At 44.1% G+C, this 20,382-nt stretch overlaps 1 protein-coding gene across 1 annotated transcript in view; it reads left to right on the forward strand.

Moving 5' to 3' along the window:
* The window catches only part of DNAH8 (dynein axonemal heavy chain 8), a 591,778-nt gene that overhangs the window by 337,142 nt on the left and 234,254 nt on the right, over positions 1-20,382 (forward strand). Inside the window, exons 43-44 of the mRNA XM_077812184.1 lie at positions 4,704-4,882; positions 15,469-15,656. Of these exons, the coding sequence (XP_077668310.1) occupies positions 4,704-4,882; positions 15,469-15,656 (367 nt within the window). The remainder of the gene's footprint in view (positions 1-4,703; positions 4,883-15,468; positions 15,657-20,382) is intronic.

A 20,382-nucleotide genomic window follows, 5' to 3' on the forward strand; every position in this document is an offset into this window, starting at 1 on the left:
AGGTAATACCTGTTCACTGCCCCAGACTGAGGACTTAATTCTTTGGTCCCATCTGTTGTCTGTGTGTCCTTATTGACAGTCTCCTGAATGGCCTGATCTACAGGAATTTTTCCAAAGGGTTTCATTACTCCATCTGTACAGAGAAGCTTCCGATTTTGAAATGATCACACACCTCAGGATGTTCTATCTCCAACCATGCCATTTGTATGAAGAACACTAGCAGATATCTTGTTTAATTCTGCTTGTCATCAGCCAAACCACTAAGGTATCATGACTCCGATCATGGTTAAGTGAAGAAACCCAGTCACCTTCTCTGGATGCTTGAGAAAAAGGCCAGGAACCACAACAACCATATCAGTTTAACTCATCCAGAATGTTGATAAGTCGCTGTTTTCATTACTCAAATGGTTCAGGTATGTGTTAAAAAGCTGAAATCCAAACACAGGATGAATGGTTGAGGATATCATTCAACTGGTTTATGTTGCCAAATAGCTTCTCCATCCAGATTGTGTCATGGAGGATTTGTAAATCAATCAAGTGGTGGTCCTCCATCCAGGTATAAATGCCCTTCCTGACTAATCTCATCAGGGCCTCGTACACTGATTTGAGTAGTCTAACAGCTGAGTGGTGCTTGGGTCCCTCCAGTACATCCCGATGGAACTTTCAGCAGTAATACTGGACTCCTAAATCATTGGAATCTTTTCCCAGTGATTGACATCATATTGCATATTTTATGAAATGCTCCCATTCTGATAATTATAGATTGGAATTTTATCATTTTTTTCTCATTTTTCTTTTCCTCATTCTTCCACAGGCATACAATGCCTCGTCAAAGACACACACTTCGTAAAATATAAATTGATTTTTTCCCAGTATTTTCAGAGTCTAATTAAGGAGTTTTTAGTCTGTGGACATCTAAAAGATTTTTTAGTCAGTGGTGCATTCATGACTAGCAAATATCCAACTTTGTCCTGAGTCATACTGACCTTGTTGCATGCTTGGATACTGAAGTCAATCCAGGAGCTGATTGGTTATTTACATCTGTTTGCCTGAGCAGAGACCATACTTCATTCTTAACATGAGCATTGTGAATGGCCCCTTCATAGTGTACCTCCACTGATTCCATCCAGAAGGGCCAACTCAGTTACCAGCATTATAAAGAGTAAGCAGTAGTGGTGGAGGAGTGATGCTGTTGTTTTTGACTTTCTCTGCATGTGGAGGCATCTTGGCTTGTCCAGTAGTTCGTACACTGCAATACCATTTAATCTTTGATGTCCCTGAATCACTGAGTGTGTCTCCTCAAGTCTGTTGCTGTTATCATATGCCAAAGTTGTAGAGATGCAGGGCAGAATGTTGGATGGTATTGACAAACCTGATTCCTCCTCATTAACCAGCTTCTGCAGACAGAGGTGAGTGTCCATTTCCTCCAGCTGACTATAAGATATCCATGATCTATTTGGTTGAGTGCCTGAAACAACTCCATATTGCTTGTGGGGGATATCCTGTTACCATGAGTAGTGAAGTGCTTTGCAGGGTTCTGCAAACTTCCACTAATGTCATATATATAATGTTGGGGAAAATAGACTGTATGAATCTTTGTACTCTCTTTTGTGTCCCCTGTTAACACCTGCAGGAAGTCCATGAGAGATTTTTGGCATTGGTGCATAATAATTATCAAGCCTCTCTGGCTGTAGATGCCATAGAATCATAGAATAGAATCATAGAATATCAGGGTTGGAAGGGACCTCAGGAGGTCATCTAGTCCAACCCCCTGCTCAAAGCAGGACCCATCCCCAACTAAATCATCCCAGCCAGGGCTGTGTCAAGCCTGACCTTAAAAATATCTAAGGAAGGAGATTCCACCACCTCTCTAGGTAACGCATTCCAGTGTTTCACCACTCTCCTAGTGAAAAAGTTTTTCCTAATATCCAACCTAAACCTCGCCCACTGCAACTTGAGACCATTACTCCTTGTCTGTCATCAGCTACCACTGAGAACAGTCTAGATCCATGGTTAATCAATCTTGGATTCCTTCACATTTAACTGCATGATCATGGCACATTGCTTCGAAACCTGATCAGAGTCTTCTGTCAAAAGTGAATCCAGTTCAGAGGCCATTCTTAGATTCTCATTGACTAACATTGCCTTAGATAAATTTTCTGGTATCACCATAAGTTTGCCATTATCTGATATCTCCAGGCTACGACTGAATTCTGCTTCCAGTGTTCTCCAAATGTTTGAGACTTGATATTTTTTTCAATACCTAGAGAGCTCACATTGGCCACCAATTTCTCTGGCATGTTCACCACTAATACAATATGAGGCTTTGAAAACAAATTAGGCTATTCAGTTATTCTCACTATCATATGTTTTTTTCTTTCATAAAGTATACACTGTCATCATCTTCACCTTGACAAAACTTCTGCTTTTCTGATGGTCTTATGTAGGCTCTAACAAGATCTGTGATCGTATGCTTCTGCTGCTACCATCTCCCTTGATGTAACAACCAATATCTTTCTCTTCTCTTCTCTTCTCTTCTCTTCTGTACATTCCTGTTTGACCTGAGATCTACTGCTCGCCACGGTGACACTCAGGACTTGGTCCCTTTCACATAAATGGATACCTTTGTCATAAAACATACAGACTTTTTTGTATGCTCTGGTGGATGATGCTCCCATTCCCCTTATTGATTTTCATGATTCATGACCAATTTCTTAACTACAGGTTTTGCCTCTTTTTCATGCTGTTGCAGAGTTTTCTTGTGTATAAAGATCTTTCTGCAGTTTAGGTGATAAAATGTGTGTTGCTTCATTGGTGTCTTTATAGTGCATAATGGTGGCACATTTTTGGATCTCTGTCTCTTAAAAGATTCTTTCATGATTCCAGGTCTCTTGGTTTGGTCAGTCCTGTGAAAGGAGCCTCCACATCACATATCAGACACATGTTTTTAGACCTTTTACCCAGTTTGTGAATGCTTTTTGGGAACCTCTGAATCAGATTAAATTGTTCATTCAGTAATCACAATAGCATCACAGTCAAATCTGAAGCAAACAGTACCTTATTTTATACAAAAACTACCAAAAATTGATTTTAAGTCGAGAAATCTGTGTAGAATCAAATCATTTTTCATGTGAAGCATGACCTCCGTTATTAGGTATTTGGTAGTTGCCATGTTAATGATTATGCAAATAAGACAATTTTTCATAGTATTCATTATTGTAATGTAAAAAAAGTAATTACCCAAAATTGGATGAAGATGTATTCATTTTTAGTCAAAATATTGCCTATACCCATTGTTCACCCAGTGTTTCTGCTTAGTAGTACTGTTACCATGGAAACAGGCATACCTCCACCTTTAAGATACCATGCAGAAAGGTCCACCACATATTTATGTAATATGTGTGCAAGAATATTTTTTAAAGTGGGAATTTGCCCACCCAGGTGGTACCAAAAAGTTGTCTGGCTCATGGACTAACACGCCAGTAACCTACTTTTGTCCCTTAATTGTTCAAATGTCCTATATTTTCTTTATCTCAACCCTAGAGAGTTCATGGAATCCTGCTCACTTGGGTTTAGATTAAATTTTTAGTCTTGGCCCTGAGCAAGGGTGATTTATACCTAACTGCTCCTCCATAGGAGTAGTTTTACAAAGGAATTGTGATTCAGAGAGGCACAGTCATTCCCTGGCCTCTGTGTAAATTACTGCAGCCCTTGAAAAAGTGCATCTTATTTATTTCTTGTGTATGGACACCTGTTCTGACCTAAGGCTTTGTTCACTCTGTCTCTCTCCACACTTTCCCATCCATTGTCTCACTGAGAGGAATATCCAGAGAACAGGGGTTGTGCTCTACAACAGACCCAAGTCTGGGTAAATCAAGCAGTGGGGTTGGGTGGCCTCCTTACTCCCCATGAAGTGTAACTTGGCCAAGCAAAGCAAAGTCACAAGTTAGCTTTTTATTAAAAAAAGGTTGGATTGTGTCTTTAACTGCAGTTGTCCCAGGAGGCAGTGTGGCTCAGAGAAATATCTCTGAGGCTCAATTCCCTCCCTGCTCCCCCTTTTCCTGGAAGTGGGGGAAGGGTAGGAGGATAATAATTTACTGTTGTCCTGTACTAGCCACAAATTACAACACCCCCTGAACTGTGCTGACTCAGATATGCTGACTGGCATATTGACGGGGCTGAGCCAAGACGTTCCATACCTCACCCATCTGCTTTGGAGGTGGTTCTTAATCCCTTTTTCTCCTCTGCATGGGCATTTAGTCAAGTCAATCTAGCCTAATGGGACTATATACCTGTGAGGTACTGCTTAACATGAACAACCATGGCAGAATCTGCTCTTCAAAAACTATCTGCTATGATAATTGATAATGAACATTCTTTATTGTGATACTGCAGGTTGTTTACTGCTTCTTTTTTAGGTAGCATACATTGTACCCCATCTAATACCTATAGTCTGTAGGTGAATCAGGTTAAGATTTATTTATGACATTAACATTTAAAGGCTATATTCTGCCACTCTCACTCATGTAGAGTAGTACCTTATCATGTGGGTAGTACTACCGTTATTATTGGGACTGCTCTCAGAGTAAGGTACAATTCAATGTGAGGGTTATAGCCCATACTTATTTCTTTATTATATGCATGTAGGTTTTATTTCTCATTTTCATCTATAGTTAATTATACATTTGAATTAACATTTACAGATGCTATATAACCTTAGCTCAGGCTTTGGGAATGAACATGGGAGGAGCTCCAGCAGGACCAGCTGGAACTGGTAAAACAGAAACGACAAAAGACATGGGAAAGGCTCTGGGAAAATATGTAGTAGTATTTAACTGTTCTGATCAAATGGACTTCAGAGGCTTGGGTAGGATTTTCAAAGGTAAGATTTTCCATGTTGCATGTACTGAGAAACAAAGAACAAATTACTTTTTTATTAAATTATAATAGTCAAATAGGATAAAATTTTACAAGCACTTAACCCCCATTTTCAATAGTGCCTTAGGCACTTAGGAGTTCTACTTGCTCCTAAGAGCCTAAATCACTTGAAAATGGGTAGAAGTTCACTACTAACCTGTGACTGCCTCTGAGCATAGGCATTGCTGCCTCCCTGTGGGCATCCAAATCCTACCTCCTGCCTAAGCCCTGGAGTGATTCACAAACCAGGGGAAGATGGGCATTCAGCAGCCTAACTCTTCTGAGGGGCCAGATTCGATAGATGTGTTCAGAGCAGGGACAGGCAAACTTTTTGGCCTGAGGGCCACATCGGGTTTCCAGAATTGTATGGAGGGCTGGTTAGGGGAGGCTGTGTCTCCCCAAAACAGCAAGGCGTGGCCCGGGCCCGGCCCCGGCCTCCTATCCAAACCCCCCACCCCACTTCTTGCCCCCTGACGGGTCCCCCAGGACTCCTGCCCCATCCACCACCCCTGTCCCCTGATCGCCCCCCTGGGACTCCTACCCCATCCACCACCCCCTGCTACCTGTCTCCTGAACACCCCCAGATCTCCCACCTCTGACTGCCCCCTGCCACCCCATCCAACCCCCCCCCCCTCATTCCTGACTTACCCTCCGGGACCCCTGCCCCATCCAACCACACCTTCTCTCTGTCCCCTGACCGCCCCCGGAACTCCTGCCCTTGACTGCCTCCTGCCACCCCATCTAACCTCCCCTCCTTCCTGACTGCCCCCCCAGGACCTCTGCCCCATCCAACACCCCTATTCCCTGCCCTCTTACCATCCCGACCCTTATCCACACCTCCACTCCGTGACCACCACCCCCAGTTCCCCTGCCCTTTATCCAACCCCCCCACTCCCTGCCCCCTTACTGTGCTTCCTGGAGCACTGGTGGCTGGCAGCACTACAGCCACGCCAGCCGGAGCACCGGGTCAGGCTGCGGCTCTGCAACTGTGCTGCCCGGCCTCCCAGAGCATTGTGCCGGCAGTGCAGTAAGCTGAGGCTGAGGGGTAGGGGGAACAACGGTGGGGGGGCCTAGGGACGAGCCTCCCAGGCCAGGAGCTCAGGGGCCAAGCAGGAGGGTCCTGTGGCCTGGTTGTGGCCTGTGGGCTGCAGTTTGCCTGCATCTGGTTCAGAGCCTGCCTACTGGATCAGGCCCCAGTAGATGAGCTTACACAAAATAGCTGGAGGGGTAGGACCTCTCTCATAACTTTTAGCGCAGTGGTTAGGGTGCTCACTTGGGAGGTGGGAAAGCCCTGGTTCAAGTCCCCTCTTGAACCAGGGATTTGAACCAGGATCTGCTGCCTGTCAGGTGACTGCTCTAACCATTGGGCTATAAGTCTAATATAGAGAGCCCTTCGGTCTCTCCTGTTGAAGCTGTTGCATTGTGGGTAAATAATATATGAATCATTGGAGCAGAGGGATTGGATTCTGGGTGTCCCACATCCTGGGTGACTGCTCTGTCAGGCTATAGAATCAACCTTTTGCTTGTATTCTCATTTTCACTTTCTTAGTCATTTTAAATAGTAATGCCTAGCCATACAAATATGCTTTCCTGAGGTAAATACTCATTTAGTCTTTTTCAATAATAGATGTATTACACACAAAGTTAAAAGAACATTATCAGGGTTGCAAAGTCAAGAAATCAAAGCTAAGAAATGCCAGAATTGCCTGTGTTCAGCTCCTTGAGTATGCATTATAATCTTTAATTACATGATCACAAGTTAGCTTATCCCAGTTACTGGTGACCTGAGATAACTGCAGTGAAAACATGCAGTCACAGCCAATCCGAAGTATCTGTACATGTTAATCTTCCAATCCCTTCCCACTAGCCCCCTGAGCATTTAGTCCTGTGTGCCATCTACCCATACTTTGACCCTTGACTGGAAGATCTGCTCAGCTCCTCGGTCCCATTGTTTGTGTATTTTCTGTAGCTTCATCCATCAACCACTCTAAGAAGAAAACATGATTACTTAGCCCTATTGTAGTAGTACTTCAAATTATGGTTCACATGTGTATTCCACCACCTACCCTATCTCCCCTCTGCACTGGAGTCTTCAGACACATTTCCAATGTAAAAGAACTGAGGGTATAAGGGGAGAGGGGAAGTTTGGGATGGCACCACACTTATATAGCCTTAGAAGTGGCCATGAGGAGGTGCAGGGTGCCTGTGCCACCTTGGTGGGTGCTCTAACAGAAAGCTCTCTGACTCCAGCTTGCTGGGGGTGCACACATTCCTGTGTGGAATACATAAATGAACCATATCTCAAAGAACAATAGTTGTAATACAGGTAAATAACCATTTTATCCTCTTTGCTAGGGCAGTTCTCTAAAAAGCGTAAATGATTGGACCACTCTTGACCTCCAAATCCGAAAAAGAAGACTGCTTCAACTTTCTCAGAGTCCTCAGTGTGAGATTTTTCTGCTCAGAGATTAGCCACACCTTTTGGCTTGCCACTCCCTGGTACTACCCCATACTGGCTCTCATAGAGCATGGCCTTTGATTTCTGTACCCATTCCAGGATGATCAAGACTGGCTACTTCATCAGTGGCAACAGTGGATCCACCATCGCTGCTGTTGGTAGGGCAGTGGACATTATTGGTACTGACCATGCCAGAGGCCTATATAGCTGCAAAAAATCTGCTCTTCCTCTTGGTAACACTTCACTGCTCATCCAAACTAACGGCACCTTGTCAGGACTGTCACATGCAGTGCAGACATCAGCACTGACATTGGGGTCTGTTACAGCAACTGTGACCACAGGTCAGATACAGTCTTCCTCAGTCTCCTTCGCCCAGACTGCAGGTTGTGCTTTTCCTCAGTGCACGGTACCAATAGCTTGGAAGCCCCTGATGTTGCCACTGGTATCTCAGTCCTATCATATTTCACTGTCCTGATCTCTGATGACACCTGCTGATACCATACTACCTTTGCCTTTGGAGCATTCTGACCCTTCTTGGAGTGTGAAGTGGGTTCCTATGTCTCCCACTTCAGGGAGTTCAGGGCATCCTCCAGGCCTTGTTCCTGCTCTCACAAACATCCTGCCCAGAGCAGGTTGAAAGACTAGAGTGCTTGGTCTAGGCACAACTGGAGTCTGATACCATATCAGCCCCATTATTGGCCCTAATGGGTGCCTTGAAGAATGCCTCCAGTGACCAGGTCTGCTTCCTCATTACTCTACAGAAACAAATCGCCAAGAAGGGAGGGTTTCCCACCTGGTAGAGAGAAGTCGCTTTCGATCAGTACAAAGCAGCTGCCATACACCCAAGAGCGGGACTTTCCACAACCTGCTTCAGACTTGCCATCTATATTTGTGGTGCAAGATCAGCCTCTGGAGTTTTCTACCCTGCCTTCTTTGAATATCTCATCCTTGTCACTGGATAAGGCTCTGGTGTTGAAGTGTCTTCTCTGGTACCAGATGACATTAAGCTCTACCCAAAGCTCCTGAAAAGGATGGATACTACATCGGTTGGTATCCAGATGGAGCTCATGGAGCAGAATCCTCATAATCTCATGGGAATTTTACACCCAGCTATATCATGGAAAGATGCCCTTCCTGTAAGTAAGACTATAATGCAGCTCATTAAATCCCTATTGCAAACCCCTTCATCAGTCATGCTTGTGGCAAAGTGCATAGAACATAAATGCCAAGTTCTGTCCCAGACATACGGACACTTCTATCAACACCTCCATGTCAGGCTCTCTGGTAATGGTAGATAGTAAATGAAAGACCACAACAAAGGTAGAGCAAAAGCTTCCCTCAAAGAAAAGGACAAACAAAAATTAATTTTTTAAAAAGGTATTATTCAGTTGCAAGGGTACATCTGCATATGGCTACCCATCAGACGCTCTTATCCTGATACAACTATTCAAATTTGGCTGCTATGTTCAAATTCCTGAACAAGCAACCTGAGGACTGTAGGAACAAGTTTCAGTTCCTTCTGATGGAGGGTCGTTTGATCTTCCAGGCTGCTCTTCAGACTTTCCTTGATGCTTCAGACTTAGCTGCAAGGGTCATGGTGACAGCCATAGTCATGCACCATTTGTTGTGGCTTCAGTTGTTGGGGATTCCTGTAGAGGTGCAGCAGACTCTTGAAGACCTCCTCTTCGAAAGCTGTGCTTTATTTTTCTTTAAGACTGATGAGGAAGTATACACACTGAAAGTCTCCGGGGCTGTGCGAAAGTCACTGGTCTTTATATGCCAGCCTGGGAAAGCACTATGTTTCAGTATCAGTTTCAGCTGAAACAGCAGTATTACCCACCCAGACACCTGGACCAGTCCAGGTACAAACACAGACAACTTATAAGGAGGCCTACTCCATCTACCTCTGTGGTCATTTTCATCCTGACAGCTGCAGGCTTCAAAGGAACTTGTTTGACTCCTCTGTCAAGGATAGCCTACTTGTCAGATCAGATCTCTGTTTCTCCTACTTCCTATGTGCGTAGCAGTCCATCACCTCAAACAAGTGGCTGCTAAGAACAATGGAAAGTGGATATACCCTGAAGTTTCTTTCTTTCCCCTCTTTGGCCCCCCTTCCCTGTCCCTTTTCAGGGACCTATAACCAACTCTGTACTAAGACAAGTGCAAACTCTTTATTCCTTGGGAGCTACAAAGGAATTGACCCCTCAGTACCAGGACAAGAGTTTCTACTCCCACTACTTCCTATAACCAAAACAAAACAAGTCTCAGGCCAATTCTAGACCTTCAGAACTTGAACAAATGCATCAAGAACCTGAGGTTTCTTGTGGTTTTCCTTGTACCTATTATCCCTTCATCAGAGCCAAGTGATTGGTATGCTGACTTTGATTTGTGAGATGCATATTTCCTTGTGGCAGTCTACCCAGGCCACAGAATATTCCTAAGGTGCATGATAGAAAGAGATCACTTCCAGTTCACAGTTCTACCCTTTGGCCTATCATTTGCATTGAGAGCTTTCACTAGATTCATGGTGATAGCAGCTTGTCTCCACTATTGGGATGTCCAAAGGTATCTGTACCTAGATGACTGGTTGCTATGGAGTTGCTCCTGTCAACAAGTGGAAGGAAGTATCTATTGGATGCTCTCTCTGTTCCAATACCTAGGGCTGGAAGTGAACAAGAGACATTGATCCTCAAGCTCTCCAGAGATATAGAATTTATTGGGACAGTTCTGGGGATTTCAGCTCCAACCCAGGTTGTTTCTTCTTTGAGACCCCTGTGTGCCATTCAGAAGCAGTCCCCAAATCTCAGTGAGGAACTATCTCAGGCTCCTGGGACCTATGGTAGCATGGACTTGTGACCTCTCCCTCCCCTATTCCAGACTGCATCTCAGAGGCTTGCACACACAGCTCAGATCAGTTACTGCCCTCATATGCACTATCTGGACAAGCTAGTGTTTATTCCAGGCAAGGGGTTGGTGGATGAATCCTGGCATGTAGGGGAGTCCTGTTCTCACCAACTCTCCCCTCTATGATCAGATGATGGATGCTTCTACCACGAGGTGGGGAGTGCATTTGGGTGATCTGAAGGGTCATGGCTTGTGGTCTCCCACAAGGTCCAATTACACATAAATGTTCTTGAGTTACGTGCAATATCCAGAGTGTGTTAGTTTCTTCCACGCATACAGGACAGAATCAAATCAATCATCCTGGTGCTCTCTGACAATACCACAGTAGTGTTTTTATGTGTACAAACAGGAGGGTGCCATATCAGGCAACTTGTCTCAAGAGGCAATCAAGCTGTGGGTTTCTGCGTATGGATATGGGTTTCTACATTGCTAACTCTCAAAGCATCTCACCTGCCAGGAGTCCAGAATGCCCTAGCAGACTGCCTGAACAAGTCATTCAACTTGGATCACAAATGGTCTCTCCAGCTGGCTACTCTAAGATCAATTTTTCAAGTAGGGGTTGTTTCTACAGTAGATTTGTTTAAAGAAAAGGAGTACTTGTGGCACCTTAGAGACTAACCAATTTATTTGAGCATGAGCTTTCGTGAGCTACAGCTCACTTCATCAGATGCATACCGTGGAAACTGCAGCAGACTTTATATATACACAGAGAATATGAAACAATACCTCCTCCCACCCCACTGTCCTGCTGGTAATAGCTTATCTAAAGTAATCTTCAGGTTAGGCCATTTCCAGCACAAATCCAGGTTTTCTCACCCTCCACCCCCCCACACAAATTCACTCTCCTGCTGGTGATAGCCCATCCAAAGTGACAACTCTTTACACAATGTGCATGATAATGAAGTTAGGCCATTTCCTGCACAAATCCAGGTTCTCTCACTCCCTCACCCCCCTCCAAAAACCCACCCCTATACACACACAAACTCACTCTCCTGCTGGTAATAGCTCATCCAAACTGACCACTCTCCAAGTTTAAATCCAAGTTAAACCAGAACATCTGGGGGGGGGGTAGGAAAAAACAAGAGGAAATAGGCTACCTTGCATAATGACTTAGCCACTCCCAGTCTCTATTTAAGCCTAAATTAATAGTATCCAATTTGCAAATGATTACCAGCAGGAGAGTGAGTTTGTGTGTGTATGGGGGTGGGTTTTTGGAGGGGGGTGAGGGAGTGAGAGAACCTGGATTTGTGCAGGAAATGGCCTAACTTCATTATCATGCACATTGTGTAAAGAGTTGTCACTTTGGATGGGCTATCACCAGCAGGAGAGTGAATTTGTGTGGGGGGGTGGAGGGTGAGAAAACCTGGATTTGTGCTGGAAATGGCCTAACCTGAAGATTACTTTAGATAAGCTATTACCAGCAGGACAGTGGGGTGGGAGGAGGTATTGTTTCATATTCTCTGTGTATATATAAAGTCTGCTGCAGTTTCCACGGTATGCATCTGATGAAGTGAGCTGTAGCTCACGAAAGCTCATGCTCAAATAAATTGGTTAGTCTCTAAGGTGCCACAAGTACTCCTTTTCTTTTTGCGAATACAGACTAACACGGCTGTTACTCTGAAACCAGTAGATTTGTTTGCAACTCTCCAGAACTGAAAGTGTTCCTGATTCTGTTCAAGTATAGGTCACAGTCCCAAGTCCATCTCAGATGCATTCCTCTTCCCACTGGACAAGGATCTGCTGTACATGTAGACACCAGTGCCTCTAATCCCCATGGTTATTGTCAAGCTAAAGCAAGAACAAGGCAAAATTATCCTCATTGTTCCAGATTGGCCAAGGACATTGTGGTACTCCAATCTACACAAGCCATCCCTTCAAGAACCTACTTCTAATAAAAAAATCTGATATCCTAGAATCATGGGCAGGTGTTGCACCTGAATCCTCAGTCGCTGTAGCTCATGGCCTACTTCCTCAGCAATTAAACCCAGAGGAGGTGCACTCCTCAGTACCAGTTTAGAATGTCCTGCTCAATAGTAGGAAACCACCCACGAGATCTACTTGCCTTAGTAATTGGAAGTTTCTTCTAACTGGGCAGCTAGTCATGGTGTGTCTCCTACACAATCTACAATTCAAAAGATTTTGGATTATTTGTTACACCTTAAAGGTCTGGCAGTCCTCTCCATCAAGGTACATCCGGCCGCAATACAGGCATAAAATGCTGAAATTGAGGGCATATCTCTAACCCTATGACTACCAGCTTCCTAAAAGCTCTAGAGAAGTTGCTCCCACCATCAGAGATCCTACTCCACTGTGGGTCTTGAATTTAGTACTGTCAATTCTTATGGGACCTCTGTTTGAGCCTTTAACCTCCTGCTTGTTGTTACACCTCTCAGCAAAGGCGGCCTTTTTAATAGCCATCTCCACTGCAAAGACAGTAGGGGAACAGTGTACCCTGACAATGAATCCTCCATTTATACAAGGACAAGGTGCAGCTTAGCTCACACACTAAGTTTCTTTCCAAAGTAGCATCTGATTTCCATCTCAATCAGTCAGTGTACTTATCTGTCATCTTTCACATGCTCACAAAGATGAACAGATGCACCACACTTCGGATGTTCGCCGAGCCTTGGCTTATTACTTGAATAAACCAAAGATCTTCCAGGTCTTTTCTAAACTTTTTTTACTTTGTGCAGAATGAATGAGAAGCCATCTTGTCACCAAATGGATCACCAGTTGTGTTGTCATGTGCTACACTGTCAAGGGTACTGTGCTCATAAGAAGCTGTTAGAGCAATCATCCCCAAACTTTTTACCTGTGCCCCCTCATTCCTGTCTGTGCCCCTTCTCCCACCTCCCCCAAGCTGGGGCTGGGAGGGGGGGATGTGGACATGGGTAAGGGGGCCAAGGCTTGGTCCACAGCTGGGGACAGGAGCGGAGTCTTGGCTGAGGGCCAGGGCCCCGGGTGTGGAGTCAGCAGCCGGGGCCAGTGGCAGGGGCCAGGAGCAGAGCTGGGTGGCTCTCCTGCCCTCCATGGGTGCTGGCCCGGGACCCAGCTGAGCTCCCCGAACATTCATTGGCACCCCTCTGGGGAGGGCGGTGCCCCCCAGTTTGGGGACCTCTGTGTTAGAGCATTCATCTAGAGCATGCGCCACCTCCTCAGTGTTTGTGGGGAAAGATCCATATCGTGGACATCTGCAGAGCAGCGACATAGTCCTCAGACCACATATTAGCTAGATACTGTATAATTATTGAGGCATCAAGGGAAGATGTGAATGTGGGCAAAGTGGTCCTGCAACCCCTCTTCCAATTATACTCCTAGTCCCCACTCCATTGAAAATGGTTTAGGAGTCCCCTACAGTGTAACAGACATATACAATCACTTGAAGAGAAGAGTTACCTTTTTGTGACTATTGTTCTTTGAGATGTGTTCCATATATTCATTACCCAACCCACCTTCCTTCCCCAATGCTTTGGAATCTAATTTCTAAGATTCTGGTATAAAGGAACTGAAGGATGGGCTAGTCGGCTCCACCCTTTATCCCTTCAACTCGGAGGATGTGGGATGCCAGGGCACAGGGTTGGCCGCCCTGCAGGTACTGCTAAGGAAAACTCTCTTGCACATCCCTGTACATATGTACAGTGTAATGAACATATGGAACACATCTCAAAGAACAACACTTACGAAAAGGTGAGTAATCGTTTCTTTTCCTTTAACCTTATTCTTGGAAATGGCTGAAATCTTCTTAAATAGTCAGACACGCAAACACCCAGCCTGGAAAATTTCAGCCCAAACAATTAAGGTGTGGCAAAGTTGTAAGCAACTGACAACCGGGCCTTTACAGTGTCTGCAACATTAATAATACGTGGTGCTACCAGCCCTGCCTATAATAATTTTGTTTTGAAAGCTTCATAATTAGGATGTTAGAGTCTTGTCGTTTAATAGAAAAGTGTCAAGATACTGTCTTTTTGGAACTCCGTGAATATTGTAGAGAGAGAGATTAGTAATTTTTTTTAAAATTACAATAGCAAAGGCCAGGAGGAAGTGTGTGAGAGCTGGAGAGAAAACATTCTTGGCTGAGGGGATCTGGGTATGGAATGAATTTCCACAGGAGATTAGGTGAATCTAAAGTGTTGCCAGCTTTAGGAAATACTACACAATTTTCCTCTTCCAAAACCATATATACTGTAGCAAGAATGACATTCACAACATTGACACCCTCATCTACCCAAACACTCTGCCCACAGAAAAAAAACACCCAACACCCTGAAAAAAACAGATAAATAAAAAAATAAAATGAAAATGTCATAGCCAAAGTAGAGATTTTACCCCCAAAAGAAGAGTCAGACTCCAAGAAGTCCATTAGGAATTTCAATATTGGTATTAATTTAATATGGAAGGTACTTAGATATTGCAGTAATAGGCAGACATATAAAACCCATAAATAGATAACATACAATTTAAAAAATTTCATTTACAAATCTATATGAAGTTATTCATGGTGAAAGTCTGAAATTTGGGAGCGGTGCTTACAGAAAGGGAAAGTAAGAGGACAGGAATACTAGTAGATACTGAGGAAGAGGGAAGCCATGTAGCTGTAAAAATGTACTGTTCAGTTTCTGAAGTTCTGATCAGAAAAAAGATGCAGAAAGTGTGACTGAGTGATTTTAGAAAGATAGATTACATACCAATAATCCTGATTACACAGTCCACTTTTTTATTCTCACAATTTTATCCTGAGTCTTGCGATTGTGTTCTATTTAAAGTCCCAGATACTGGAGACAAGTGATTACATGAGAATCTTAGCTTTAACTTAAAAAAAAAGTAGTAAAAGTTTCTAGACTTCATGGTTGCAGAGGAAAGTTTGAAAGTGTGACCCAAGTGCACACTGAAGACTCAAAAAATAGAAGGCAGATAAAAAGAACCCAAATCTCATTTTTTTTTAAATTAAGAAACTAATCTTTATACTGAATTATGGGTCCAACTGTAGGAAAACCTGTATCCAAGACCTGGCAATTCCCTAAAGAATTAAAAACAATTATTCTGATTGCGTTTCACTGTTAAGAAGTTTGTATACTGAAAAAACTGCCTGCAATATTTGCAGGAAGAGAGGTGCCGACCAAATAGCTTAGGCTTGTGGGCGAATCATTTCCAGAAACCGTCATCAGCCACATTTTCCTTTTCCATTGTAGGTCTTGCGCAGTCAGGTTCCTGGGGATGCTTCGATGAATTTAACAGAATTGAATTACCTGTTTTATCAGTTGCAGCACAACAAATTTATATTATTTTAACAGCAAGGAAAGAAAGGAAAAAGCAGTTCATATTTTCTGATGGAGATATTGTAGATTTAAATCCAGAGTTCGGAATTTTTCTTACAATGGTAAATATATGAATGGAAGAGTGTAATTTGGTAATCCTTGATAAGAGAAGACAAATTATACAGGTTAATAACATAGTAACTTGAAAACAATGCATATTGTTAATTACATTGTGGTATGTACATAGTACTGATTTTGCAAACAATAAGTATACAATTACTTACGACCACACTATCTCCTGAAAATGTTGTTTGAACTTTTTTTCAAAACAAAGCCCAGATATTTTTGCCTAAATGAATGCTGCTTCCTTCCGTATAATGAATCATGAATGTGAATTACCTATTAATGTATTAATAGTTTTGTTCCTTATTTCATGATAGTGATGGCTAGTCCTCTAAAAAGATTGCCACAGGTCTTGTGTGTGTGTGGGGGGGGGGGTGTGTGTCTTAATTTTTAATAGAATGCAATAAAATATTCTTGACGTGCTTCTCCATATATATTCTGCTTTTGGCATGCATACATCCCGAAGCACTCAAGATTGGAATAGTTGGGCCAGCAATGTCTGTTGGGCTGTGCATGTGTTTTGAGTGTCCTCATGACCCTTTCTTCTCCTCTCACACACACACACACACACACATGCACGCACACACACACATACACATACACACACAGCTGAGGGCATAAAGGTCAGAGTGGGGCCAAACAACCCTCAGCTATCTTTTACCTCCCATGGCTGCAAGATGGAACTGTAAGCCAGTGTTTCTTTGTCTTGTGCACATGCATACAGTAACTCCTCACTTAAAGTCGTCCTGGTTAACGTTGTTTTGTTGTTACATTGCTGATCAAGTAGGGAACATGCTCGTTTAAAGTAGTGCAATGCTCCCTTATAACTTCGTTTGGCAGCCGCCTGCTTTGTCCACTGCTTGCAGAAAGAGCAGCCTGTTGCAGCTAGCTGGTGGGGGCTTGGAACCAGGGTGGACCGGCAGCCTCCCTATCAGCTCCCCGCTCCCCTAAGTTCCCTGTGCAGCAGCCACCCAGCAGGCTATCAATTGCCAGCAGTTCAGCTAACCCTCCTCCCACTGCCAAGTGCTGCTCCTGCCCTCTGCCTTGGAGCTGCTCCCCGAGCCTCCTGCTTGCTGTGCGGGGTGGGTGTGTGTGCGCTAATGTCAGGGTGTCCCCCTCCTCCTTGCTCCTGCACCCCGCTTACCCCATCTCCGTAGAGCAGGGGGTTATACAACAGGACTCAGGGTGGAGGGAGCTTCCTGGCAGCAGCTGTGGTCTCAGCTTGCTGATTAACTTAACAAGGCAGTGTTCTTAAGAGTGGGTCAGCGTACTTAAAAGGAAAATCCGCATCTCTCTCTCTCTCTCTCTCTCTCTCCATTCCTGCTGCCTTCTAGAGTGTGAGGCTACATTAACAACGAGTTAGCCCTTGAGGGCTCAGCCAATTACTAGTTCATCATTTAGCAGTAAGGCATCCCTTGGGAAATATCCCACCCTCTGACTTCATCACCTCAACCAAGCTTCACAATCATCATTGCTGTGTACAGTATTAAATTGTTTGTTTAAAACTTATACTTTGTGTGTGTGTGTGTGTGTATAGTCTTTTGTCTGGCAAAAAAAAAAATTTCCTGGAACCTAACCCCCCCATTTACATTAATTCTTATGGGGAAATTGGATTCGCTTAACATTGTTTCGCTTAAAGTCGCATTTTTCAGGAACATAACTACAACATTAAGTGAGGAGTTACTGTATCTAAAACAAATTCATTGTATATAATTAACACTTTAGAATAGTTTTAGTAGTTTAGGATTACTATAGGTTTATTGGTTTCAGAGTAGCAGCCATGTTAGTCTGTATTCGCAAAAAGAAAAGGAGTACTTGTGGCACCTTAGAGACTCACAAATTTATTTGAGCATAAGCTTTTGTGAGCTGTTACAGGTAAATTTTTTCTGGTTACCTGCTACCAGGATTCAGCCTTTATGGATGAGCAAAACCTCAAATAATGCCTCTCATGTGAGGCAACTGTATCCCTCAGTGATGGTCATATAAGTTGTCCGTTAGACTTTTTGAGAAAAAAGTTTTATGAGGCCTGCCTCTGATCCAGATATGCAGGATAAACCCATATCTGAGCAGTCTTCCTGAAATGCCCTGCAGCCAGCTTCTGGACTCCTGCTCCCATGAAACACACTCCTTGGCTGCTCCTGTTGTTAAGTATTCATCACTGAGTGTTAGTGGTAGGACACGGAATACTTCTTCTAAAGCACAAGGTCTCTAATAAAAGAGGCAGAGTTTGCCTCGTTCCTCCTTAGTCAAGGGTAGTACAAGGCGTAAATTCAATCATTCAGACACTCATAAAGACTCTAGTTGCTGTACTTCAATATTAGCCATTGTCTCTGGCACAAGCTTCACAGCTCTCAATACTGACATTGGAGCTCACTCTAGAAGTACCAGCTATATTGTTATCATCATTGTCAGCAACTTCCACCCAGTGCTGTCATCCTCAAAATGTTGTTCACAGTACCAGCTGTCCTGACACTGAAATTCACAGTAGTGGGTGAATCTAGCAGTATCCACCCTTTCTGAGTCACCACTATTGTCTTTGGTACCAGATACAATCCTTGGTACTGACAAGCATTCTTCATCAGGCCCTGGGGCTCCTACCAAATCAGATCCTCCACTGGTAGAGAATTATTACTTTTCCACATCTGCTTCAGACTGCAGTTGTGGGAGAGAGGTCTCTCACATATTCCCCAAGATCTTAATGCATCTCATAGAGATTCCAGAGCACGAGGCTACCCTAGTAGACACAGGAGATATAAGATGGACATCCTCTTTGGTATCCTACACCACAGTCCCTCGTTCATTTCACTTCTGGCTCCCATGCTTGGCCATACTGGGCACCACAGGGTCTTCAACATGAAAACCCACCTCCTCTGTCCTTTCCAGGGCTAGATCTGCCTCCCCTTAGGGTTCAGCAACAACAATCCCAGATGTCAGTTGCGAATACTTAGCTATTACAAATTTCTGATGAGGAATTCCATCTGCCTACTGAACTCACCCTTGTTGCCATTTCATCATCATCACCTCATGAGGCTGTGGTCCCATCTACTCCATCACTTCCCAATGGCTGCAGGGCATTTCAAGACCTCCTTTGATGAAGGGCTGTGACATCAGAAAAAACATTTGATGTGGTGCACGACAAATCTCTCAAATTGTTAGCTACCATGAACTTCTCAATGCCAGCAACACTGGCTATGCTAATCAATGAAGGACAGTTAGAGACAGCAGAGCTCTTGTTGAAGAACCCCCATCTATTCCACTGCCTTTGAAAAAGGAAGAGAAAAGGTACCAGACACCATCATCAGGATTTCAGTATTTTTATACTAATCCACACCTAGATCTCTTGTCGTTACCACTGCCCAAGAGCAAGCAAGGCAATACCTAAGAAAAGGGAACTCAAGTGAATGGATCTCTTTGAAAGGAAGAACTACTCACCTGTCAGGCTCTAGCTTAGAATTGCCAACTACCAGGCACTCCTTTCCAAGTATGATTTCTTCAACAGGCACAAGGTATCAGACTTTACTGACTGGTTACAGCAGGAGTCTAGAGAGGAATTAAGTTCCTTGATCTCTGAGGTCTGATTGGGAGTACTGTGTGGCGGGGTTCAGGGAGGGAGCACCACCTCCACCACCTGACTCATCTTAGTAGGCCACACAGCCTGTGGGTCAGTGTCAATATCTGCTGCAGTTGTGCCGATTTCTGATCCCAGCAGCCTTCGTGCCCAGTGCTGCCTCTGCCCCCAGAGACTTTGGCCTGTGTCTTCCCCCACCCTGAAAACCCGAGGGGGAAGGGACAGGTATTGTGTCTATTTTTGTCTTGGCTCGGGGTGGGGGAGCAACCAAAAATTGTAACTTAAATGGGGGGGCTCAGCTCAAAAAGTTTGAAAACCGTTGCTCTAGGTATTAGAAGAGCATTGGGTTTTTACCTGGACTGGTCTAGGCCATTTATCTCAACTCTTTGTAACCATTTCAGATAGAGTAACAGGCCAAATGGTCTCCACCCAGAGGATCTCTACCTGGATTTCCAGCTTCATTAATTTATGTTACTAATTGGCCGATGTTACACCTCCAAATAGAGTGATGGTGCACTCAAACAGGTTGAGAGCAACTTCTGCAGCCATTCTGGCTAAGATTCCCATTCTGGATATTAGTAATGCAGTTACCTGGTCATTGCTCTCTATGTTTGCCTCTGACTATGCCATCTCTCATCAATCAAGGGACAATGCCAGATTAGGCCAAGTTGTCCTTCAGTCCATGTTCTGGTAGTTCAAATTGCTTGTGGGTCACCTACAGTGGAATGGACACTTACGATCACTCAAAGAAGGAAAAACGGTTCTTCTTTGAGTGCTTACTCATGTCCATTCCAATGTAGGTGTACACATGCACGTGCACCGTCGCCAGAAGTTTTTCCCTCAGTGGTGTCCATCGGGTCAGCTCCTGCACCCCCTGGAGTGGCACCCTCATGGCACGGTATATAAGGGCCTGCCGACCATCTGCCCCTTCAATTCCTTTTAACTGCCCATGACAGTCGCTGGAACATTACTGGTCTCTTGGTCATGCAAGTGCTTCCTTCAGTGGACTTTTGTAAATAGAAAATTGTATATAGTTATTACATTAGTTGGTAGTTAGAACAGTAGTTAACTGAGTTAGAATAGGTTTAGTTCCCCGCACACGGGGCTCACCTGCCCCGGCTCCAGGACATGCCTCGATCCCAAGGCTTTAAGCCATG

This window comes from Eretmochelys imbricata, chromosome 3, assembly GCF_965152235.1.
Source record: "Eretmochelys imbricata isolate rEreImb1 chromosome 3, rEreImb1.hap1, whole genome shotgun sequence".
NCBI classification, from domain to species: Eukaryota; Metazoa; Chordata; order Testudines; family Cheloniidae; genus Eretmochelys; species Eretmochelys imbricata.